Source organism: Sapajus apella, unplaced genomic scaffold, assembly GCF_009761245.1.
Source record: "Sapajus apella isolate SASKATOON/1434 unplaced genomic scaffold, GSC_monkey_1.0 scaffold9, whole genome shotgun sequence".
Classification (NCBI taxonomy): Eukaryota; Metazoa; Chordata; class Mammalia; order Primates; family Cebidae; genus Sapajus; species Sapajus apella.
Genome location: NW_022436949.1, coordinates 38,004,205 through 38,031,448, shown reverse-complemented (window position 1 = coordinate 38,031,448; position 27,244 = coordinate 38,004,205). Strand labels below are relative to the sequence as shown.

At 34.7% G+C, this 27,244-nt stretch overlaps 1 protein-coding gene across 3 annotated transcripts in view; it reads right to left on the bottom strand.

The window, feature by feature from the left end:
• The window catches only part of GPC5 (glypican 5), a 1,400,523-nt gene that overhangs the window by 662,848 nt on the left and 710,431 nt on the right, over nucleotides 1–27,244 (bottom strand). For 2 of the 3 annotated variants that reach the window (XM_032277277.1, XM_032277278.1), the window contains exon 7: nucleotides 3,029–3,188. In XM_032277277.1, the coding sequence (XP_032133168.1) occupies nucleotides 3,029–3,188 (160 nt within the window). Of the gene's footprint in view, nucleotides 1–394; nucleotides 400–3,028; nucleotides 3,189–27,244 lie in introns of all 3 variants that reach the window. The other variant, XM_032277279.1, reaches the window with a different exon arrangement.

The window sequence follows — 27,244 nt, the reverse complement described above, 5'->3', positions numbered from 1 at the left end:
GTGCACTTCAAGTTCTTAACACAGATGATGCCTTGATAAACTTCTTAGATCTCAATATTTTTAAGTCATTAAGACGATCCAAAACTATGCCTTAACTTGCTTTACCAATATATCAAACTAGGCCAAAAGGGGCAAAATATTAGAGTGTTTTATACAAATAGGAATGTGACCTACACTTTGCTCCCTTTCTTGTCGCCCTGTTCTTCAGCAAGCTATTCACAGTGGTTTTCTAACCACTTATTAAAAATTGAAAGGCAACAGCTATATACTCGTAGAAACAGAATAGGCAACCCACTTAGAACAGATGTGGATTTTTAGAAAATGCTTTCCTGGAGTTGCTGAAAAATAATCTATGTCTTAAATAGCACAAATTCCGACAGGCAGCTGCTTGTACCATGCCTGTCCATTTCAGCCGTAATTGAAACCAAGGTTTTGAAGTAAAAATTCATTTTTGCCAACTTGTCAAGTGTAGCTTTGTGAAGAAAACTATCAGTAGTTGAATATTCTTCACTGTCTCTAGCTCCTTTATGAAACAAAGGAAAAGAGTAACCTACTAATATATAACAAGTTATTGAGCTTGTAAATAACTTCATGAAGTAAAAAGCTTCCTATATATACCAGTTCTACTTAGGTGCGCACACACAGACACACAAATTCTGTATTTTTGTAATAACGTCATGTTCTAAAATACTACTAATATTTAGAAGGCAATGCAATTATAGTACAAATAAATAATCCAGAAAGGTTGAATATGAAAGTTTATTAAATATTACCCTGATAGATATGTGTCATGACTCCTAAATACAGTGGAAGACATTTTAGCTTTTAGTAAAGATAATTGTTTCTAGTGAAAACCCTAATTTTTTTAAACATAAATTTTAATTTGCTATTTGACGATGATAAATACGTAATAACAAAAATTTTCTTATATAGTGACAATGTTTTTTAAATTATACAATTTGATTATTTAGTAGTACTTACCCATCCTGGTTTCACATTATTTATCAATATACAATTAATATCCATTATGCCCTAAGAATTACTCCACTTTAAAACCTTTATAACTCAAAAAAAATATGAAATCAGCCCTAATGCCTATCATTCAGAGTGGATACATAAATTGTGGTATGTATATATCATGGAATACTATTTAGCCATAAAAGGGAACGAAATAATGGTATTCGCAGCAACCTAGAGGAAACTGGAGGCCATTATTCTAAGTGAAGTAACTCAGGAACAGAAAACCAAACATCGCATGTTTTCATTCATAGTGGGAGCTAAGCTCTGAAGGATGCAGAGGCACAAGAATGATACGATGGAGTTTGGGGACTTGGGGGAAAGAGTAGAGGGGGAGTACAAAAAGAGGACTGCAAATGGGGTACAGGGCATACTGCTCAAATGGGTGCACCAAAGTCTTACAAATCACCACTAAAGAACTTACTCATGTAACCAAACATCGCCTGTTCCCCCAAAAACCTATGGAAACTTAAAAAAACAAATAAAACCTTTATAATTCTCAGACCTAGTGATCATCCACTAGTATTTTTTCACAGAAAACTATAATTTTCATCAAAAGTCATTGGTCAAAAATAAACAAAGCTACTAAGAATGCATGTCCTAAATAAATGAAAATAGTCATTTTCATTTCCAATTCCTTTCTTGTTTCTATATACATTATCTTTATTTTCTTACATCCATAATAGTATCTTTAATTAGATTTCACTTAACCAAAGGTAGAAAAAGAAGAGAAACCAATCTGATAAACTATATTAACACTCATAACAAGGACACGTATCTTTATCTCATTCTGTAAGAATAGAATAGACTTAATTCGCACCAGAAAATTTGTTGCCTTTTGTTCAGTGGCTGCTCAAGTGTACTAATTCTCATCTATTTATTTTCCATGTTAAATAAAATATATGACTGTGTCTAACGAGAAAACATTTCATTATGTTAACTATCTTTTTAATTTTGCACTTCTTTTGGCTTCCATCTTTGAAACCAAAATATTTGACTTGTAAAGCCGGATCTTATAAGGAAGGAGGAATTGATTTTGGAAGTATTTGTAGTGCTTGTAATTCACAATAAGAGAATTATAAATTAAATGAATTATTCTCCCAACAAAAGGCATGTCTTACAATAGGTGCAAAGCAGCTCTCTGTGATTGTGAGGGAAGCTATCAGACCAATCTCCACATGGGGCTGCACCTTTCCAGAAGGTGACCCCTGCCTTTGGTGTAATCAATACTAAAAGAATAGTTGAAACTAGCTACTCTATGTACATTAACGCTTACGTTATTTCTCAGTTGATCACTTTGGTTGTTTGCCCATATGAACAAATGCATGAATATGACAATGGAGTGTGGAAACCTATATTCCTCATCTTGTATGCGATAATCAGGAAAGGAAATCCATTTGGTAAATTTTTGTTGTTATTTGAAAATTCTATCCTTTGTAGCAGCAATGAGTCCAGAAATACCATAAGTAGTTTCAAATCCATACAATCAAAGTGAAATAAATGTTTAGTGAGTTTTTTTTTTGGAAGGGAAAATTCATAAGCATTAAATCCAAGTAGTTTTTACCATCAATAACCATATACCAATTTCTATGCAATTTGACTATGATAAAAGTGTAATAAAATAAAAACCTTCTTATATAATGACACGATAATTTTTTAATTGCACAATTTGATTATTAAGTAGTACTTACCCATCCTGGTTTCATGTTATGTATCAATATACAATTAATAGCCATTATGCCTTAAGAGTTATTCCACTTTAAAACCTTCTCAGAACTACTGACCGTTCACTCGTTTTGACAGAAAACTATCATTTCATTAGAAGTCATTAGTTAAAAATAAAACCACCAAGAATGTGTGTCGCAGAATAAAAGTAAATTCATTGTCATTTCTGATTCCTCTTGCTTGTGTTTGAATTCATTGTCATTATTTCTTTACATCCATATCAATATCTTTAATTATATTTCAAAAACAGTTTTTTAAAAAAGTAGTGTTAGAGTCATACACTTACAGTCTGTGATCTTCAGCGTTCTCTTGACTTCTCCACTTCCTGATCCCCCGCAGCCGTCTTCATCATCACAGTCCCCGCTGACTTGGTCAACCATGCCGCCGCCACTGCCCAGCTGAAGAAGCTCCCACTTGTCAGGTTTGGGTGATCTACCCTGTAACAACTAAAGGTACATAAAAAAGGCATTTATTAATAGCAAATTGGAATAACCTAAGAATTCTATTCAGAAAGCTTATGTAGAACTTATGATTATTTTCTTATGTGGATCCACTCTTTCGGTGTAGACACCTTACCAAATCAAGTCTTCAGGAAAAACTGAAACAACTGAAATAATAATAAATAATGGGCAAAGTCTACACACATAAAGAGCTATACTCTATGTATTAGCTCCATGGCAATGGTTTGGATAATGCTTTGGGAAGCAACAAAAATTAGACCTTCTTTGCATATGAGTAGTTTGGCTAGCAGATCCTATGTTTCGGAATAAATAATGTTTAAGCATGGTAAATCAAATTTCAGTTCTCCCTTTGTAGTTTATTGGCTGATAATGTTGTGCTGTCTCCATATTTCTGAAAAAGTACTATTCTTCCAGGAAATCCAGAATTTTAAATATATATGTTCATAGTCTCATTTAAACTTTTAGATTAAATACACAGTCCAATGCAGATGGCACACACTGAACCTTGGGACAAAAGACTTAGGTCCTACATCATTTAAGAAATTTAATGACGTCTCGGTTCTTGACTTTCAAGCATTTCGCTTATTTTTATGAGCGAAACAGATGGAATAGCCATTTTCCCCTGTAGCACAGGAGTTCCAGTAATACTTTTGAACAACATTGGAAATTTCTGAATGTCTTTTCAAAATGGTGATGTTATGAATAATAGAATATTTCACTTAAAACTAAGCCTGATTAAGGTCGTCCCATGCAGTATGTGACATTAACCCCTCTAAGGTGGTTTTGGAGAGCACACAGCCAAGCGTGAGCACCAGAGGGTAGTGCTCTATTATGAACTAAATGTACCTCTGCTGACCACTTAGTGGGCATTTAAATTTTCACGGGGCTTTATGAAAGACATACGGTTGTTACTTCTGTGACTTTCCAAATAATAGTATGAATTAGCAGACAGTAATTAAATACACAACCCAAAGGCAGCATTTTATACTGAAGAACAGAGAGTGAAATAGCCTCAGTATATCTAACATGAGTATGTTTATCATTTAAGGAATACTTAGATTAAGCAACTGGACTCTGAAATTTGTAAACTTTTAGGTTACCAATTCTGAAATACTAGTTTCTAATAAAAATACTAAAACAACTTGACAGCAACCTTTAAATCCCTATTTTTATCAGCATTTTGCAAAAAAATTCAATAGTTGGTATTAAATGAAAAAGAAAGCTTCTTTCAAGATCAAGTGAACTTAGCAGATATTAAATTAAACAAAACTTTTCTACTTTTAATATACTGATGTGTGTGCTACTTCCTGCAAAGGGAAGAGAGAGTACAGCAATGAAGAAACAGGAAACCAACCACATAAAAAGGCAAATCTAAAATGGAAAGGATGAATGGCATTACCTTATACCATTATATAAATGATAAATAATGAGAAATGGTAACTAAGGTAATACCATTTATCATTTGCTATTGTGAAATATCCCATTTATTAGCTATTTAGTATAATCATAAAGGGCTTAAATTCTGAGGTCCAACAAACTTTGATGTGAATCCTGGATTCTGACATATACCAACCATGAGACGTGGGGGTATTAAGTTACTGAATAAATCAGTTTCCCCAAAACTATAATAGGGACAATAATATACCTGGCCCATTGTTCATATTGTGAGAAAAATACATGTAAGTTACTTTGCAAATATTTAACGTGCCAGCACATTAAACATTTATACATTTTGATTATTCGACTATATATTCTATTACAATATTGTTTAAATATCTAGAACACATTAATTGATGAAAGAATTATTTGAGAAAGAATCCAATTCCATGACTTACATTATAATTTTTCAAAGTACTATCAGACAAATACCACAAAAGCCAAACTCCATGGTGATAGGCTGCTTTCTTTTTACCCTAACATTCTTTTTCCAACATTTCCCATATCAACTTTATTTCCCCATTACTTCCCTAAGAATTCTTCCAACATTTTACAGGGATCTTAGCCAGAACACAAATGGAAACTCATGAACACCACCAATAATATACATACCATGAGGACCCAAGGCAGCAAATGAACTCAAAAACACAAACAGAAAGATAGTTGATTTTTAAAACAAAGCTGTTTTAAGAACTTGGTTTTGGTTAAAAGTGATTGGATCTATTATCAGAGAATTATTCATTTATTTATAACTATAGTTATTTATAATTATATATTTTAATTATATATTATTCATTTACTTATAATTATATATAAGTACTTTAAATATAATGTATAGTATTTATAATTATTCATATAATTTATGATATTTATAATTATTATAAATGTAATATTTAAAAAACATTCTGTTTTTTCCATGTTTCTTCTCCATCACTTCAGTGACATCCTAGGAAACATCTGAGGCACATTAACTCAAATTTTTAAGAAATAAAACTACACAAAACTGTATTTTAAGCGATCTGTGCTAAGGAGAACAGTAAAATGGACACCAAGATTTCCCACTGTATCCCCTGGGGCTATGAATGTGATGTCAGTCATGCCTACTAACTCACATGGCAAAAAAAATTTTGCAGTGTAACTGATGCCATTTATGAGTTGATTTTGAGCTTACCAAAAGGAAGATGATCTGGTTGGAACTAATAAAATCACCTGATTTTCTAAGCAAGAGTTTTCTCTATCACCAGAAGTTAAAGCCATTCCAAGCATGAGATGCGAGGGGGAGGAGCTTGCTTGCAGGGGACCATGCTGCTGGCCTCGAGTGTGTGAGCTTGAATGATGTGATAGGGCCTATCAAGGTCTTGCAGCAAGGACCTGGACCTCCAGTGGCCTCTCAGAGCTGAGAGTGACCTGCGTTGCAGCCAGCAAGGAACTGAGGTCTTCGTTCCTACAACGGAGGTCTCTCAACAACTTAAATGAGCTTGGAAGCAGATTCTCCCTCAGAGCTCCCAAACTGAGTCAATGTACGCTGACAACCTGCTTTCAGCCTCGTCAGACCCTGATCAGTGAGCCCACCCACACTTCTCATCTGTGGAATGATGAGTAATAAGTGGATGTTGTCTTGAGATGCTAAATGTGTAGTAATTTGTTATGCAGGAAGAGAACATGAATATACTCTCTAACCCTCAAATGGGCCACATTTACTTCTTGGCAACTGTATTTGATAGGTTTTAATTCTCTATAATGTTTCTCAAAATGAGAGACCATTGTTTCTGTAAGATACCACCTTACTGAGAAGGTGGCACCCTTGGAAACAGGCTATGGGAAAAATCTTTTCAGTTTTTCTGCCTCTTAATAATCTCTCTCACTATTTTCACAAGTCTCTGAGCAAGAAATGTAATTGCTTGATTCAGGTATATCCAGGATTACACCTGATCCATGATTCTCAGTCCCCAGTAGTACCCCAGCTCTCTTGTAGGGTCAATGTTTCCCTCTCCTCTGCATGGAGGCTCCACCCGATCAATTTCATTTTCTCGCTTTTCAATTATCACACATCCACAAATGTACACTTTCACTCTCATATTGTAATAAAACTTAATTTGCAGAAATTTCCAGTTAATTTGTAATCAACAAGAACAATGAGCGTTTCATAATAAGATATTTATTCAAAATTTTTAAAATATCTTGATTTCTTCTTAAAAGTTTCCTTTTCTCCTCAAGTCCTCTCTTGCCTCCTCCAACATCCACATGTAAGTGTTTCAATAATATAAATCCTCTACTTTTTAGTCTTTTTCTGGGAATTCATCCTAAGAGATTGAGCTCTCACCTGTATACAAATTACACCCAAGTCTTTATCTTCAGCCCTTGTTTTGCTCTGCAGTTCACCACTAAGCAGCAACTGGAAGTGAAGATGAACTCTACCACTTTCTTTCTTAAAATAGAACTACCCATCTCCACTATTTGTGTGTCATTACAATTTATGTTCCCAGCTCCCTTATTATAGGGGCCATTAGTCTCTCCTACCCACTACCACCATATTATTTTCTTAAAATCAGTACTTGCACCGTGTCATTTTTCAGCCTTATTGCTCTGATTCTTTACTGTCAAAACCACTGGTTCCCAACATGATGTGTGTCTAGAGGAGAGAGATCAATCCAAAAAGATGGTCACAGGAAGAATGGTAAATGTGGGGAAATGTTTGAGAAATGCATACCATAGCCCCTTCTTAATTTCCTGGAACTGAACCCCAAGAAATTTTGCAGGAGGCAATCTTGTCTAGTTGAGTTTCATCTCACAATTTCTAAATGTACCTAAGAAAATTACCCCCTTCCCTCATTCAACACCCACTGACACGCTTTTAGAAATCACACCAAGAAAAAAGTTCAAAATTGGCCCCCGCAATCAAGGTTCCATATTATGTATTATTTTGTTTTGCTTTTAAAATTATGTCTGAACACAGCTCCCCAGTACCCAACCTTCTACTGCAAAACCATCAATCTGTTCTTCTCACAGAAATTGTGTGACTTTATGTCTAGAATTTTGTTTATACTTCTTTCACATTCTTCTCACATCCAACTCTTGTTTTTCCTCCACATAGAATATACCCTTTCCTTTTATCTAACTATATTTAATTTTCCAGTTCAAACTCCAATACTTCTTTTTCCATCCTGCACACATTTCTGTGATCTTTTTAACTCTGTACTGTTTCACTGGCGCTTAATCAACTTTCTTGAACACGTCATTTTTTTTTGATGAGTGACAAGTTTCTCAAAGATAAAACCAGAATTTAACCTGCTTTCCATCACCTTCCATCATGACTAGAGTACTTACTACATTGTAGTTGCCAAATACATATATTTTGATTTATTTATTTGAACTTGGAACTAATTTAAGCTAACTCTGCTTTCAATGCCCTCTATATCTAATTGAATAAAATCTCTTCACTTCTCCTAAAAGCATCAGAGACCCTGATGTTCTAGAAAAATTCTGAATTTACATTTATTTATTTATTGACTGGCAGATGAATTGATTCATTTATTCATCCGATGAAATTGAGTATATCCTAAATATAACACATATTTTGAAGGATAAACATACATATCAACAGAGAAAGCATAGCCTTGGTTCTTAAAAGTTGATTATTATATACTTTATTTCAAAGATAAAATTTAGGACTATACAGCAAAATAAAATTGGGATAAAAATAACCTGAAAATCAAAAAACAGGAGACACAGTCTAAACATTCAGTTTTGTGGCCTTGCCTAATTATTTTTCTTATCTTCAGTAAGAAATCATTTTAAATGTCCTATTCCTGAGTACCTGGAGACTTCTAAGAAGTTTTTAAAACAATTTTATGTCGAAGAATCATACCAGGAAATAATTCCAAGGTATATTTGTGTTGCAATACTATTTACTATAAACAAGAGAAAAATGTTCTAATTACTGTTTTTAATGAATATGTATAAAAATGCTTCATTATAAATCTAGAATATAGGAATACTTTCAAAAATTGATTTTTGCAAAAAGTCTTTTTCTTTTCCCTTAAGGCAGAGAAAGAACTATAGCTTCATGATCAATGATATCAGGTAAGGAAGTCCTCCCCTATTCTTTCTCAAGGGATAAGCTCTTTATGTCCCTCTCCTCCAATTTCTCAGAGATAGCATCAAATATCTCCCCTATGCTCTGTGTTCTGTTGGCTCTACCATCAGGGGCAGGTGTTATTTCATATCTTAAACCACTTTTGAGAAACAGCTTCCACCAAAGAGGAGTCCTGTGGAAAACAGAGCTGTAACAACACCAGAGGGTTTCCATGTGTGCACCCTAAAGCAAACAAATGAAATTAATCTCCAGACTGATCATGAAGCCAATTATTAGAAGTAACACATGAATATCAGTCTTTTAGACACTCCTGCCGCATACTGTAACAAATCTCTTCATTTTTACCACATACATGAACAGCTGTCCCATATATTCATAAAATATAAGAATTTGTTTCTTGATTAGTAAACGTCATTTTTAAGAGTGGTTTTAGGCTCACAGCAAAACTGAGCTGAAAGAGTTCCCACATGCTCCCTACACACATACATGCATGGCTTCCCCTCACTGGCAACATCCTGTACCAGAATGATGCATTTATTACCATCAATGCATTTGTTATAATTGATGAATCTACACTGACATATCACTGTCACCCAGAGTCCACAGTTTACATTAGGGTTCAATAAAATAATTTTTAAAACTTAAAACCCCCAATAAACTTAATATTACTTATCTGGGCCATACATTTTCTGCATCAATAATATGGGATAAGAATATTTATCTGGAGCTGAGAGAGGTGGTACGTGCCTGTAGTCTCAGCTTCTTGGGAGACTGAGGTGGGAGGATTGCTTAAGCCCAGGAGTTTGAGGCTGCAGTGAACCATAATTGCATCACTGCACTAAAGCCTGGGCAGCAGAGTGAAACCTTGTCGAAAACAAAACAAAACAAAACAAAACAAAAAGGCAGTATTTATTTGGAAGGTTCTGTAGTATTTGGGATACATTATGAAAAGTGCTAGCACGTTATGAGTACTCAATTATGTTTAACTTTATCATTAAAATCGTTATAACCAATAGGAACTGACTCTGCGACCTCAATCCCGTCTTTGAAGGAACAAACCCATATGGGGGTAAAAATGACTTGCTCCCCACCCTGCCTTGACTCTGTCATTTGAGTCTACCCAATCATAAAATGAACAGCATTTTAAAACTTGAATCTATTCCCTCTCATGGTGGGTAGAAAGTCTATCACTACACCCATATTTATAGAACAATTACAACAGAGGAAAAGACATGACTTTGAATTCCAGCCACACATTAATTGTGTGCCTTTAGGCAAGTCACTTAAGCCAGTTAAAATTCATTTTATTCTACTGAATAATAATACATGGGAAGGCACTTTATATACTTGTATGAAATATGCTCATTTACAGGGTTCTGCGCATGACACTGCATCACTAAAATTGAGAAACCAACAAAGTAAGGACAGAATTTTTTAAAAAAACAAAAACTTTCAGAATGTTCTTCCTTTCCTCAATGCCGTGCAGTTTGTGCCATCAGCTGATTAGCTGAAAATAGTTAGTTTTGATGACTGATGCTTCCTGCTTATGTTTAGTTGGTTTAGGAAGCTAATTAGGGATGCTATCTTGGAGATGAGTCTGGTGGGTAGAATATCTGATGACTCGAAGGCAAATGTACTTCTTTCAGCTGGTGAATTAATTTCTCAATAGATTCAATTTGCTTTTTACTAACTGTCTGGCAATATCCCATATTTGCAATAGCCTTTCAAATGCTTGCAGTAAAATCTGGCTCACACATACACAACCTGTAAGCAGCGAAAGAGAAACCTTCATCATATTCAAAAAATCTCCAAATATGAGAGCAGTTGAATATGCTTGAAGACAGGACACATAATGATGCATCTCTATGTTCTCCTTCCTCTTACAATCATTTACACAGATATATGAGAAGTAAATATATATTTAGAAAGTGTTCATCATCACAGATGTACCTCTAGTCATCCATTCTAATGTAAACATGGTAAAATAGGCACTTGTACAATTTTATACTATTGATGAGTACAGGTAGGTGAAAATTAAAGGGGGTTGCTAGAAAAAATTCCAACCAGAAAACTGAAGGTACAGAAAACTTATACTTTTTATTGTGACTGATAAACCACCTTTAAATAATATATCTTATATATAGAATGAAAAAACTATGGATATAGACATGCCAATTATACATATATGTGAATTTAATTTTGTTAAAAAGTAATTGGCGTCTGCAATTTCATGCAGTCTAACTGAAACCCATAAAGAAATGTGTATGAAAGAGGAAAGCAACAAAAGTTTGTAACATTTTAAAATTAGAAAGCAGATTGAAAATCCATCATGATCTATTTTACATTTAGCTCTATAACATATTTCAATTGAGACATAAAACACACTTTATATAACATGCCTCACTATTTTATTTACAGCATCATTTCCCTTTCCCCAACCTCCAAACTATGTTCCCATCTACACCGCCCCACCCAACTCTCACCTCTTCTATTGGCATTATCACAAACATATTCTACAAATCTCAATTTACAAATCTTATACCAAAATTTTCACTCTTTCAAATGTGGAAATACCTTAAACATAAACACAAATACCACAATCTTCATGTTTATATTTTCTAAAGCAGTTAAACCTTTATAGACAATTCTACCTAAAAAATCATATTTTCAAATCTTAGACCAAACTTTTCCACCCTTTCTTTCAAATATAGAAATATCTTAAACATAAACTCAAATACCACAAATCTTCACATTTTCTAAAGCAGTTAAACCTTTATAGACAATCCTACCTAAAAAGCCAAACGCGCTTTACAATATGTCATGTTATGTTAAGTTGACCAGACACAGAAGCCATTTCTGTCGAATTTCTTGTCAGTGTTTGCTTTAAGTTTGAGCTTTCTGATCTTGGCTCCTGTTGTGCCAGTAATTTGAAAGGTCACTGCTCTGTTGGCATTTGGATTATGCAATGCAGCCTGGCAATTTATAAAAGTTTTGTGAATCTGTACATAGAATATTGAAGTTAGAAAAGGCTTATCACTCTCTGGGCTCTAATACTGCCCAGAGGTTATTTGCTCTTGTTCCCATAAGACAATTCTGTATGTCTCTCTACTACCATTCCTGATCCTTACCTCCAATTCAAAATGTGGCCAGTTCCACCTTCTAAGCCATCATACCAAAATTGACTGGGTAGGTTTATTATGAATTTGTGTTCTTGTCCAGACTCTACATTAGACCTCCCAGGAGAGTTCGAAGTAAAAACCAATGAATAAGTACAATAATACAACTGAAACAGGGGAGCAAATATCACCTCAAATGGGACTCAGAAAACTGTGGGACCAAAGGAGGAAGTGTGCCACCAAATGTTATCAGTTCTGAAATGGCTCTTGGGAAACATCTATATGAAAACACCTCAAGGACATGAAAAAAGAAACTGGTGAAAAAGCAAACAATGTCCTTGTAAAACTACTCCAAAGTTAATGTCAGAGCTTTCTATCCAAACATCCATGCTAAGGGGCTCCGGAAAGATTCAGAAGATCAATGACAGGAGTCAGGGAAACAATGAGGACATATTTTGAGTAAGCAACATATAATGACCCTGCAGCAGGAGAACTAGGAAGGGGGAAAAGAAAAAGGAGGTTATAAGTAAATTAGTTGCCTGTAACATGTTTAATGAAATAAGTAGATGTGTGTGCAAATTTCTTAACAAATATTATGCAATATATGAGGCATAAGAATTGTACTACCCCCAATTGTTTTTAAAGTGAGATTTTCTTTATGCCACTTTTGTTCACACACACACACACACACACACACACACACACACACACACACACACACAGAGCACAAATCACATATACATACACTCACACAAAAATATGTATGTGGGAGGGAGAGAAAGAGGGAGGAAAACTTTAGTCATGACACACTGCCAATGTAAGCACTCCCTTTTTAGAAAGATCTTTTATTTATCGAACTTCTAATTGCCAATGGAACAGAAACCACCACAAATAATAACTTGTAACTAACCCAGGTACAAGTGAATTTTTAGGATTGAAATCCAGGGGAATGCTAAGCAAGAAGAGTCCAATAGTAACTAATCTCATTTTTTGTTTTTATTAAGTCATATTTATTATTTGTAGTGTGGTTTCTCATCAGAGTTGTTTAGCATGTCAAAAGCCTGCATCTCTTTAACTAGGTCTTTATGTGCATGGGAAATGTTTAATTATCCACAAAAGTAATACAAACTAACACTTTTTTTTAGATTTTAACATATATATTTGAAGATCTGTTTTTCCCAAGTGTACAGTTCTTTGTGGTCTGGATTGCTTCAGGAAACAGCCTCTGCCTGTTGTGGGTGTCATGGCAAGTAAGGGCACTTGTAATTCACTTCAGAGAAAATGCCTAGTCATTTGCCTAGTTATGCCATGTCATCTCCCTGACGCCACAGAGCACAGTAACCTAGTTTCCGAAATCAAAGACAGAAAAAAACTCAACAGCTACTGTTCCTGAGGCAAACAAGTGAATAAATTCCAAAATGTGCCATGGACTCACTGAAGATGAATTTTAGACAATTCTATATCACTTGTTGAATCAGCTTTCTATTAACCACACATTACAGAAGTGAAGCCAACTCATACTACAAGGAGCGTATTAATTTTGCATGCATTTTCCAGTAAACAATGTAGACAGTATTTTTATATTGCCAAGGTAATAGTTTTTGTCCCTCAATTCATCTGCTAAATTTTGCCTCACCTGGCTCAGTCAGAAGAAACACAATTGACAATACTAACTAATCTCAGTTATCTCTGACGAAAAAAAAATATATTTTCTACACGGACTGTGGGAATCAGCAATTTCTGTTATTTATTTAGATTTGTTTCTTTGTCCTTTCGCTTTATGATCCCAACGTATTGATGTATTTCTAACACTACAACAAGATTTGTGTCACTCAACTGTATGTGTTGCAATCACTGTCTTTTAACCATTTATCTCCATGAAACTGATGTCATTGAAAGATGGAAAAGAGAAACAAAAGCATAGAAGGAAGAGAGGGAGGGAGGAAGACTTTAATCATAATACAGTGCCAAGGTAAGGGCTCCTTTTCAGAGAAGTAAAAAAAATTATTCATCAAAATTTCCAATGCCTCGTTGAATGAACTGTTAAGGATTGCAAATTCCTTTAAAACTTGGTTTTGGCAACGAATCTGAATTTCATTAGCCAGCTATGCAGAATTCATTTTCAAATGCTCTATTAAAAAAGGGAAGATTCCCCTAAAGTTTCCCAGCCCATTAAAGGTTTCCTTCCAAAAGGAGCTCATTCTGATCCCATTTAGTACGACACCCTCGTGTACCCCAGATGGCACAAGAATCGTAGTTTCACAAATGTCATTCTGATTCTCACCTTTAAAATGAAATTCCCTTAATTTACCTTTCTTTTTGTAAATTACATAATTGTAGACAAAGATATGCCAAATTAAGGGCCTCTTTTGCTAAATATTCTAGAAATAATTTGAGAAAAACAGGTGCAATTTGAGACCTTAGTTGTCTTGGAAAGGGGGCAGGTGGGTATTTGTCTACGATTCTGGTCACTGTTTCTCCTGTTAACTATTTAAATGTGTGACTTAAAAAAAATCATTCAATCTTGATGAGAAAAATAAATGTGTCATCCAAAACAAATGGGCAGCATAAAATTTCTCATATCTGCCATGCCTCAGAAGTTTTCAATTCTAATATGTTTCAAGCCATTCTAACATTTGGTTTAGAAATAGGTATTATACCATCAAGGCTTATGCAGGACTCTGTGATATTTATTTCAGTTTCGTTCCTTCTTAGGTTACTATTTTGAGATTTTAAAATTTGAATTACATGTTTGTGATAGGTTGAACTGTTTTCCCCCCAAAATATATGCTAACGTCTTAACCCCCAATACTTGAGAATGTGACCTTTTTTTTAAAAATAGTGTCTTTACACAGGTAATCAAGTGAAAATGGGGTCATTCAGGTGGGCCCTAATCCAGTATTATAGAGCTCTTATAAGACAGGGAAAACGAAGACAGAGGAACATGCAGAGAGGGAAGGCTGTACAGAGACACATGGAGAATGCCATGTGTAGTCAGAGATTGGGCTGACACATCTGTAAACTCAGCAACACCGTGATTTCCAGCAAACCACCAGAAGCTGGGAGAGATGTGGGAGCCACAGACAGCCACCTTCATATCCTTCTGGAGGCAACTACCTTGACTGCATCTTTTTTCAGACTTCTAGCTTCCCAAACTGATACAAAAAATGTTTGTTTTCTTAAGCTGCCCAGTTTGTGGTACCTTGGAGAGTTGCCCCTACAAATGAATACATTATTATAGACTAAAAAGTACATAAATACTAAGTGCACAATTTTCATAATCTTTCAATATGGACTCAGTCATGTGATCACCATAAACAAGAGCACTTCAGAAGCCGCTTTTATGCTGCATTAATTTTCTTCTACCAAATATAACACTCTTCTGACTTCCTCTACAGAAGACTCGTTTCTTCTGAGGAAATTTATATGAATGCAAGGATATTTGTGACATGACAGATGCAACAGCAGTTCTTTAATTGCTGTATTGTATTCTATTTTATCAATGATCCATGAAATATTTTTACATTCTGCTCTTGGTGGACAATTCAACTGTTTTGAGTGTCTTCTGCATATAAAAATAATGTTTTAGTGAAAGTCTTGCAAATGTCTTTTGATATAAAAAAAAATCCCAGTCATATCTGTTGGGTATATACTTAAATGTATAATGGTTGGGTCACAGATAGGCATCTATAAAATCAAACTGTGCTGTACTGATCTACTTAGTTTTCCTCTTTTAAATATTAATGTATAATTTACACATAACAGAGTATACAGATCTTGTATACACCTTATTGAATTTTCACATAGGTTCATACACATAGAAAAGCAACTCAGATCAAAAATACCTTACAAGTACCCTATAAACCGTCTTCTTGCCACCTGAGTTAATAACCACAACACCAAAAAAGGTAACTCCTATACTAAATTCTATTTACATAGATTCATTCTATTAATGAATTAGTGTTAACAGGCTATTAATGAGCTTCATAAAAATAGTATCATGCAGTATATATTTTCTTGCATGTGACAGTTTATTCAACACTAGATTTTAAACATTTGTGAAATTCTTGCATATACCTATAGTTCATACTTAATTTTAACAGTGGTATTCCATTTTATGAATATATAACTTTTTTATGTTATTGGATGATTCATCTATTTCTAATTTGGGGCTACTATAACTAATGCTGATTGAATATTTTATACATATATTTTGATAGACTGAAGTACTCATTGATTGAGTATATACATCCAGGAGTGGAATTACCGGGTCAAAGGTACACAAATATTTAACTTAGTAGATATTTAACTTAGTAGATATCGCCAAATGAATTTTCAAAATAGTTGTTCAGCTTTACATTCACACAACAGCCTATAGAGAGATAGTTATTCCACATCATCTGAAACGCTTGATATTATTGGTCATTTCAATTTTGGGTGTTTAGTGGGCAGATAGTGGTGTAAAAATTTGCATTTCTGAGCAATTAATTATTTTCTTATGTTTTTAGTCTTTTGCTATCTGCTAATATAAAGTGCATACTCAAGTCATTGGTCCATTGAAAAACAGATCTGATTTTTTCAAATTGATTTTTAAGAGTTCTTTATAAATTCTGGATTTACTCCTGTTTCTATATTTGTATTATCTTTTTCTTATTTCCTTTTTTTGCCAGTTTTAGAATTACTCATCTTATTAAAATTTTTGTAGTTCATTTTTAGTACTTTAGTTATTCTAGAGAATATTTATTCTAGACTATTGTGGACTATTTTAGTATTTTTTCCACTTCAACCATATAGTTCAACAACCACCTTAGAATAGTTAAGCACAATTTAGCCACTCCCAGTCTTTGTTGTCATATATTTTATTCAACCTTTTAGCTTTCTGAAAGACAAATTAACTATACTTAATCCTCACTTCTTATGTTTATTTTCATGGTGAATATTCCTTGTAAATTGCTTTTCTCATAATATCTTTCAGATTTTTATGTCAATGATTACTGGGTTCCCCCCCAAAATTAAGTGTTCTTTCTTTTGTATTATTTCCTGAAAATGCTCGTGTAGTAGTCCAATTAGTTCCTCAAGTTTTAGTAAGAATTCACCAGATAATCCTCATGTGGTTGGAATTGTGTGTGTGTGTATGTAAAATGTGTTAATCATAAATACAGTTTCTATAATAGATATAAAACTTATTCAGATCTTTAGAACTTCTTATGCCAATATTTTAAGACTTTTTCTTTTAACTTCATTGCTTCCTATAATTGCACGCTTCTATCTGGGATAATTTTTTCTTAGTCTGACGAACTTCCCGTAGTATTTCTGTAGTTCAGGTCTCCTAGGTGAACATTCTCTCAATTACTTGTCTAAATATATTTTAATGTGCCTCATTTTTATGTGTTTTTCACTGGTTATTCAATTATTAGACTGGAAAATTTGCCCCTCAGTATGTTAAAATGCCATTTCATTGTCTCCAGCTTCTATTGTTTTTATTGGAATACTTACTTGTGATCTTCTACTTACTTTTGAGACTTTTGTTTTGCTTCAGCAGTTTATGATCTGCTTAGGTAAGGTTTCTTTGTATCATGTTCTATAGGTTTCGTTAAATTTCTTGCAAGCAGGTTGATATTCTTTATCAATTTTACAAAATTTTTGACCAATGGCTCTTTTGATATTGCCTTCTTCTCCATTCTCTCACTTTGTCTTTATGTCCAATTAAGTTACAGTAGATGTTTTGACTGTGCCTCATGTCATTTCTTTTGTTCTGCTTTATTCAATTTTATCAGTTGAGATTAGATCAATTTATATTATTTATATGGATCTCTTTTCAGGTTAACTTACTTGTTCTACTATATTTATTCTAAAGCAAACCTATTCAGTAACGTAAGTTCAATTACTGTGTTTTAGAATGTTTATATGATTTTTTTAATAGAGATTTAAATCTTTGCTACAATCTCCATCATTTCATGCAGTTTGTCTACTTTTATTATATTAGCAATGGTTATTCTAAATTTGTCTGCTAAATTCTGAACTATGAATCTGTGGAGCTGTGCTTATTGTAAATATGGGTTTTGTTGATTATTAGTAAAATTTTTGCCACTACATATCTAGACATTTTTTGTATCATGCTGGACATTGTGCATGAAAGAATAATGAAGTATTACAATAATGTGGGTTTTATAATGTAATCCCACTTTTCTCTAATAAGCAGATAGGGTTGGGAGAAAGTCATGACCAATACAATCAGAGATTGGAGCAGTCAGAATTGAATCTTAGTTTCATAAGACTCTGCTATCTTTGGCTTATCTTTGTTTCTGATTTATGTTCCTTTTGAGCTTTTGATTGGGAGCTGGTTGGAACAACTCATTAGTATCAAAATTCTGTTGGAGATTAAATTTTAATTTCAGTGGTATTATGCTTAGCCCTTTAGCATTTCACACCCTATTCACCTTCAAAATCTTAGAAAAGTGTTGAGCAAGGGGGTTGGCCACGTTTTTGATGGAGGCTGTCCCTTGCAATGAGTTCATCTCCCAGTTGCTGTGATATTCTTGAAGACTTTATTCTATCTTGTGGGATCTTCTGGAATAACCCCTCATTCTTGCACGTAACACAAGAATTCAGTCAATATGCCTTAGGAAAAATATCCTATGTGTGCCACTGCTTATTTTTACCCCTAATCATAATGTCTGGGCCAGGCCCCAACCTCAGCCTCCACCCATAATTATAAAAGACACTCAGAGAAACAGTCAGCTCACACTGGAAAGTTCTTTCATCAATCTATATGTTGTTGTGAACCTAATCTGACTTATGCAACTTTCTTGGCATTCACTTTAAGTGCTTTATGCCTAATTATATGGTGTTTCTTCAATATTTTCCCCAAAGGATCTCAGTATTTATAAAATTATACATCTCATGCAATTTTCAAAGAACTAAAAAGATATTTCAAACATACCTATAGAATAAAAAGTCATGTCATCTTTGTTTACATGCTCATCTTGACAAGCAATGTGCTACTCAGGATTACTTCTTAAATTAAAAGCATGCCTAGAATTGGTCCATCAAGGATTTAAGATGGCTGTTCTAAACAGGTTTTGCTAATGAGACTAAGTCCTCTCACAAACTCATAAAAGTAAAACTTTGTTAGTATAATAATCATTCTGAGATATTATTAAGATATATTATTGAAAAGCTATCCTACAAATATTTAGAAACCCAGGGCAAGGAAGAGGCTGTAGATTTCAACCAACATATTCTGAGGAAGCAACTTAAAATGTGACAGCATGTCTTGTGTTTAGGTCAGTTGGTCTAAGGTAACTCAAACGTGTAAATCATAAAAGCTTTAGAGGTGTTCTTGGAGAGAAATGTGTAATAACACAGGTGTCACTGTTGAAAGTGTCAAGAAAACTACTATGAACCACTCTCTATAAAAGGTGCTGGGAGAGTAATTTACTTTGGTCTGTAGGGCTCAGGTTAACAGAGGGAGGAACAGCAAACAACCCCTCAGCACCATGTAGGAGTGAATGACAGACAGGGATACCAGCATCTATTATCCAAGGACCCAGAAGACACCAAGACTAGGGAAGAGCTAAGTCAATATTCAGTAGGTTTTAGAAGAAGGTAAATATCAGAGGAGAGGAAGATTGAGCTCAGAAATATCCTTTCACCTGGAGAATAAAGATGCCATCAGAAGAGGCACAGGCAAATGGAAACCTTGGTCCCTCCAGCCTTATCTTATTTCCTTGCAAAGTGAAATTTTGTCGAAGACTCAAATCAGCTCAATAATTTCCTGGCCTGGTGTGTATTGCCAAAGGTGATATTTGACAGTGTTCTATGGATGTATTTGTGCCATTTTCTTTAAAAATATAAAAATAGCTTTTAATTTTTATATGAATATTCATTATTATAAAATTTTATCCAATTTAGAAAACTTTGTGTTTAAATAAAAACTTTATACATTTCAATGTTAAACATCCCTCACAAGGCTTTTAGGCCTGTTTACTCAGCCTTTTGTTCATGTCCCTGTACCAGGCATGTGCTTTTAGACAGTAGAAACCTACTTAGATGTATCTGCTATTCCAGACCTGTATCTGGTGTTTGGATGCTTACTTCTGCTCTGCCAATTCAAGAAATATTAATCTTTAATCCATTGAATCCTGAGCACCATTGTGTATGTTTCTGCTTCTTGAACCCTGTTTATGAGAACTCTATTTAGTTCTATCAGTAGAGAATGTAAACAAAACAAAAAGAACCTGGTGATTATTTAAAAATCATTGATTTTTTTTAACCCCATAAGTTAAATTCATACTAAAAAAAAGCTAATACTCTAATTTATAAATTAAGTATCAATATCTTTCGATACATATATAGAAGAGGCAGCATGAAAACCAGTGTTTACTTTTGGTGCAAACTGGCTTCCTTTTAAGACGGCTCTTACCTGCTTTCACCCACGCCTTTATCCAAGTATTCAGTGCATATTTGTTTTTCGCTGTTCCCTCCATCTTTCCTAGAAGTATGCATTCACCCGTTCCTGCCATTTTAATTCTTTCTCAATCAATACTACTTTTCCCTCTGAGTAGTTTATCCTTTCTAAGCATTAGGAAAAAAATATGACCAGCTGATTAAACCACTTGACTTAAGGGTTCAGTAGAAAGACTTATTCCTCCAAAATGGCACTTAAATATTAATGGAGGAGACTGTGAATTCAGAGCCGTCTAAGCACCACGACTGCCTCCTCTTCTATATTGTACCCTGCATTTGAGCAGTTATCACCACATACACACAAATGCACACACATGTATATAACACATGCACACGCAGAAACTTTTCCTTTCCATTTCTCTTGTTAGCATCCTACTGATTTAAGGCCATAGCACCACATATGTTCTAGTGAGCTTTTGTCTTTCTCTCTACTCAAATCCATTTTATGATGTAGACCAGGGATGGAGAAATCTTTCCTGTCCAGGGCCAGATAGTAAATGTTTTTGGCTTTGCAGGTAGCGCGATCCCTGTCAAAGCCATAGGTCTTAAATAATGAATTAGCATGGCTGTGTTCCAGTAAAACTTTGTTTACATGAATAAGCTGCAGACTAGATTCAGCCCACGGGGGCAGTAGTTTGTTGAGCCTGGACCTACATAAACCTTACTGATTGCAGATTTTCCCACATTATTTATAACTTGAAAATAAAATCAGTCATCTCATTTCTTCAACAAATTTAAATTTGTTCTATGTGCAAGACATCTAGTTAATTGTCCTGTCATTTCACTACAGAGTAAGATGTTAAATTTAGGCTGACAAATGAGAGATATTTTCCCATTGTCTTTTTCATACACCTGCAATCTAGTGGAAATAAACTATTGACTTCTCTATATGTCTGATGAAATACTTTGTTCCCTTTCTAATGCTAATCTCTACATATTACTACCCAAAGTCCAAGTCACATATACCTCTTCTCAAATGCTAATTGGACAAATTTCTCCATTAGCAAAATTTTCACGATTCTACTTTGCACTAAACCATTTTGAGGGCATCGCCATCTTGAGGGTTCATCTCAGTGTCTAGTACAGATAACATAATGTCTTACACATCATAGATGCTCAGAAAGTAATTGTAAAATTAAGGGTTAAATAATACAACTCTGCCAATGGTTTTCCTACTGACGTGAACCAAAATCTTCATTTACCTCATCTTCCTCTCCTTTTTTTCTTTTCCCCTTGCTTTCTCTCTCCAATCTTTATGCTCCTTTCACCCCCATATTGGCAGGTCATATGAAATCTTACTTTATAGAATCTTATTTACCTTTTACATCATTCACACTGCTACAGCCCAAATTCAGATTTTCATAACTCTTCATGGGACTATTTAAATGGTCTAATTCCTTTCTGTCATTTATTATCTCCATGCCAAACCATCTTTATTACTTATTTATATATAATATATCTCCCCCAAACTTAGCATTTTAAAACACACATTATTATTTCAATTTTTGATGGTGGAAAGCCAGGTATGGATTAGCTGTGGCCTCTGACTCCCACTCTTTTAAAAGTCTGCAGTCATCTTAAGGCTGGACAGGGAATGATTTATTTCCAAACTCACTCACATAGTTGTTGGCTTTAGTTTTATGCCAGGTGTTGTGCTGTGGACCCCCTTGGCTCCTTATCACATGGGCCTCTCCACAAAGCATCACACAACATGGCAACTCTCTTTATCAAAGCAAGCAAGCACAGCGCAAGAGGGAATGTCGTTAAGAGTTGGGGGTGGCTAGCAAAAGGCAAGACATAGTTACTTATAACCTAACCTTGGAAAGTAACACTGCATTACTTTTGTTGAATTCTGTTTCTTAGCAGGAAGGCACCAGATGTAGCTCATACTCAAGAAGGGGAGATAATACAGGATACCAGGAGGTGGAATCAGAAACATGGGAGCTGTGTCAGAAGCCACCCATCCCACCATTCCAGATAATCATCAGTTTCTTCTACTATGTTGTTTTTCTCTCCTTAAAATACTTAAATGACCTAGAGTAGTGGTCTCTACAGTTCTTTTATCCTGCTCTTCACTTGCAGAGTATATTCGTTGATGCAGCAGTCTCTCTTCATTATCACCAAACTGATACACAGTTTCATGCGGTAGAGATGCTCTCTGTGTATGCGTAAGTCTGACTCTTCAGAATCCATGTTATTGACACGTGGGTGACCATTTTTATCCTTGAGCCATTGAATTTCCACTTTCCCCATTCTCAATGGTCAAGAGAATTGGTAACTTTCAACTCTCTACTCATTGTCACCTGATTTCTGTTAACAATGTTCCTGCCTATACTATTTTCCTTTTTGCAGTATCATTTTCTGCTTTGTGTAATTTCAAATAAAAAGAGCCTTTTTTAAACAGTTTCTACCATGGAGTCCTCCTGAACAGTATGACTTCCCTGCTCAAAACAGTTGTAACATCCAGCTCTTTTCAGTCATTTTTTCTTAGTTCAAGCTCAAAGAGTAACATGCAAGAACATTTTTTTTTTTTCATTCTGTCCAGGGTAAGATGGGAGGGCTGCTAATTCTGGAAGATTATTGGAGGGATCACTAGGATTTTATTCCATGAATATGTTTTTTTTGGATGCTTTTTTTTTTAAGCACAAAGTTAACTGTAGTAGGATGCTTATTTATATTGTTTATTTATATGTACCTTTGAGATTAATTCTGTTAAATGATTATTTATTAAGTCACTATGCACTAGAAAACAAAGCTGAAAACAAAAACTTAAATTTTGAGGATTTTTCAGTACTACTGTAACTATATGCAAATTCATCTTTAAAAATAACTTGAAAACTGTTTAATGAAGACACAACTTTATAGAAAAATGTAAACCTAAATAATGTCACTATGCACTAGAAAACAAAGCTGAAAACAAAAACTTAAATTTTGAGGATTTTTCAGTACTACTGTAACTATATGCAAATTCAATGCTATTCATCTTTAAAAATAACTTGAAAACTGTTTAATGAAGACACAACTTTATAGAAAAATGTAAACCTAAATAATGTTTATTCAAGACAAAATTAAGAATATATTTGGTAATGTATGCTTTGAATTTTTAATGATATCTATTTCTCATGTATATATTTAAAAGGCAAATGTAAGAATTTTAATCTTTTTTTATTCATAGGAAATGTAAAAGGGTTCATAAATTTTGTCACTACACTTCTCTGACCTTATATATTCAGTTTTGTCGCCTTGTTTACAATCTGACTGAGCTGTAAAGGTGTAACCATTAACCAATCAAAATGAACACTAAAAGGTCAGCGTATTACATATTATAGCTGCTTTCCAAAAAATGTGTAAGGCATTCAAATTTTGGCACATTTTTTGCAAGTCCAAACTTGTAAAATAAATCTATGATGACATAAATGAGACTCTGGCTCCCTGTGAAACTTGTAATAAACATGAGAAGAAAGTTCAGTTCCCTGTCTTTTCTTTTTTATTGCCATATATTAAAGTCAGTCTCCAAAATTCTACTAAGTTGATGCAGGAAGCACTCTAGTTATAAATGTCATATAACAATCTTGTAAATATTTTCCAGGCTGCAAGTTTCAAAATAAGAACTTCCTTCCTATTTACAAATTAGCACATGGACATACTTTGGAATTATTTGTGGGTATCAATAACAGTCTTCTTTTGCAATTATCTGTGAGTGCCAATAACTTCTTTCCTGCCTCAGCCTCCCAAGTAACTGGAATTACAGGTATCTACCACCACAACCAAATAGCTTTTTTAAATTTTTTTTTTTTATTTTTTATAAACTTAGCGACAGGGTTTCGACAAGTTGGCCAGGCTGGTCTCAAACTCCTAAGCTCAGCTGATCCTGTTTTTCTCAGCCTCCTAAAATGCTTGGATTACAGGCATGAGCCACCCTACTCATCCAGTGTCAATAACTTCTATCATGACAGTTACCCATTTTGGCCATCGGTTACTTATGAATAAGTGATAAGATAGGGCATTTTGCCCTCATATCTATTTGGAATCAAAGGAAAACCAGTATCAAATAATGCTTATTTTCTGCATGATCAATGTGTTTGGAACATATATACTGTTTGCATTCTTCGTACTTTTAGTGTGAAAAGAAGCAAATAATTTGTGTGTTTTAAATCATTTGTAAAAATTGCTTTGTTGCCAATATATTTTAACCATTCTGAAGGGAAGGATAAAAAAAGATTTTTGCCTCTTTAAGAACGAAAGTAAGGAATAAAATTAGATGGCTAAAAATGGGGGGGAATATAGACTGACCTATTGATTAGCAGAAGGCCAGGAGCAAAGTCTGCCAGTAACATTAAAGATATGAAACCATAACCATTGTTCAGTGTGACCCACTGCATAACAGCAATGGATGCTGTTTCTGTGCGGAATGGAAGGTGAGGTCACAGCAAGAAAACTGCCTGCAAGGCCTCATTTACAGGGAAGTTTTGAGAAGCTGGAAAAACTCTGAGAAATATGATGGTTGGAATTAAACCATCTACAGAAAGTATGTTCTAAGGTGTTAGGATAAGCACCTAATTAAGCACCGGCAGGCTAAAGCAAGTAGAGGCATAATTGGAGCTGTGTGTTCACACCTCGCTGCTATTGAGAAGAAGCTGAAGGCAGTATCTCTTCAGAAATTCCGGGCATCCGGGCCTTTGAGAGACCAGGAAGTCTGTGGCTGCTGAAAGCAAAAGGGCCAGCAGATTTAAAAAAAAAAAAAAAAAAAACCGCTGTTTTTTAAAACCCTGAAAACGTCACTGCGAGCCCAAGGTAAATTGTCACTGCAAAGACGAAAGGCACCTTAAATTGCCTGCGCTTCCTGTCCTCCACATACAATTTCTTTTTAAGATTCCTGGGCAAAAGTAATTACTGCTTGATCTGCATCTGTAAAACTATTTAATTGCTACATTTCTGTATACCGTGTGATATTTAGAACATTGCTACTATCACTGGACCAATGCCCCAGTCAGTAAATGTGTGGTTTGTTTCAAGTTGCTTCTAGCAAAGACTGCACTGAAGTTTATTTCTTCTCTGACCTTGATTATGATCATTGAATGAGGTAATTGGATGAAAATATCCTTACTTTCATTCCAACCCTAATTTTTTTCTCTTTTAAAATTGTATAAGCAAATAAATATGGCACTTTCCTCACATTTTAGCATTTTTTTTTTCACCAGAAAAGACACACGTTTCACTTGGCCACTATCCCATTAAAAAGGAGCCATAAATATCTTGTGAATGAGAGAAAAGGAAGTCAGGCACCAAGAAGATGTGATGGCATTTGGAGGTCTGAAGGCGAATAGAACTGTCCTGGTAGTCGAGCTAGGAGAAGAGACCCACAGCCCTGAGTACATATAATGCCAATGTAAAGGCAGTTTTTCCAAAAATTACTATGGATGATAAGAACTGGGCAGAGAAGCAGAAATCAAGATTGAAAAGTTGTACATGGAACCAACTTTTGTACGTGAGTCAACCTTCCACACACTTCTCCCTGTCTCTTCCATTGCCTACAGCCTTTGCACAAAGGATAAAATCACATATTCTTGAGAACAGCACGATTTGTCCAGATGAGGCCTGCTGAGACATAGCTGATTGACAATTAGACTTGACAGATTAATTTAGCAGTTACTTGTGTGACTTCTCATCAAAGAGCAAAAGTGAGTTACAGTCTCATCATAAATGATGGTGAACAGAAATGCAGACCTGAACCAGAACATCCACCCAATCCCCACAAACATGTCTCGCCACTGTGTGACTAAGTCCATTGGCACTGGAGCAACTGGTAGGAAAATGTCAGTGGGATCATCAAGTCAACTACAATAAAATTGAACAAAGGATTCTGAACAGTGGAGCTGAGGTTACAATAGAAATGTATTCAATAATATGGAAAACAATTATGTCTCTCTTTTTGAAAAGAAGAAACACTAGTTTTACTTGGACGTATGTGGTTGAAGGAGAGGGGCTGTGCGCATCTCGATCCTCCCCTTGAATAGCAAGGTATCAAGTAACTGTACTCAATAGATGAGCTAGTGGTCTTTTCAGAAACATTACTTTGGGGATTAAAAAGTATGCTAGTGGATAGGAAATAATATTACCTATAATTTCAAGATGAATTGAAAAGGCAAATGTAGAAAGCTAAATGTCAAATTCATTTGAATATGAGTTGATATTCACATAATCTGGAGTGAGGTAGAGCCTGCACAGAGCTGGACACCATAAGGGAAAGGACTATAGATTAACTAGATAAAATTTCACGTCTCAATTTCCCAAACAAAATTTTATCCTTTTTAGTAAATATCACTTAAACATAATTTTAACATTGCAAATATATATACACATGTTTAAATGTGCTATTTATGAAGAAAATGATCTATTAGTTAAAACCGCTCAACATTAAAACACATATTTTTGTACATAAAAGTGATTAACAAGGGAGGGCAATGTGCTTTTTTTCTTTTCCAAAAACAGTCACTAGGCTGGGTGCAGTGGCTCACACCTGTAATCCTAACACTTTGGGTGGCAGGAGGGCTTCAGTCCAGAAATTTGAGACTAGCTTGGGCAACATAGTGAGATCCCCATCTCTACAAAAAAGTTTTTAAAAATAGCCAGGCATGGTGCTGCACACCTGTAATCCAAGCTACTCAGGAGGCTAAAGCAGGAAGAAATCACTTGAGCTAGAGGTTGAGGCTGCAGTGATCAGTAACGACACTGTACTTCAGTCTGGATGTCCGAGTGAGGCCTCACCTCATAAAACAAAAAGTCATTAAAAAGAAAGGTGCTGCTGCAAAAGAAGAAAGGCCGTGGATTTGTCAGAGTAACTTTTATGAAGAGTTGACTTACTGCTGCTTTTAAAGGGTATCTTAGTGTCTGTAAATTAGCAGATGGAATAATGACTTGTT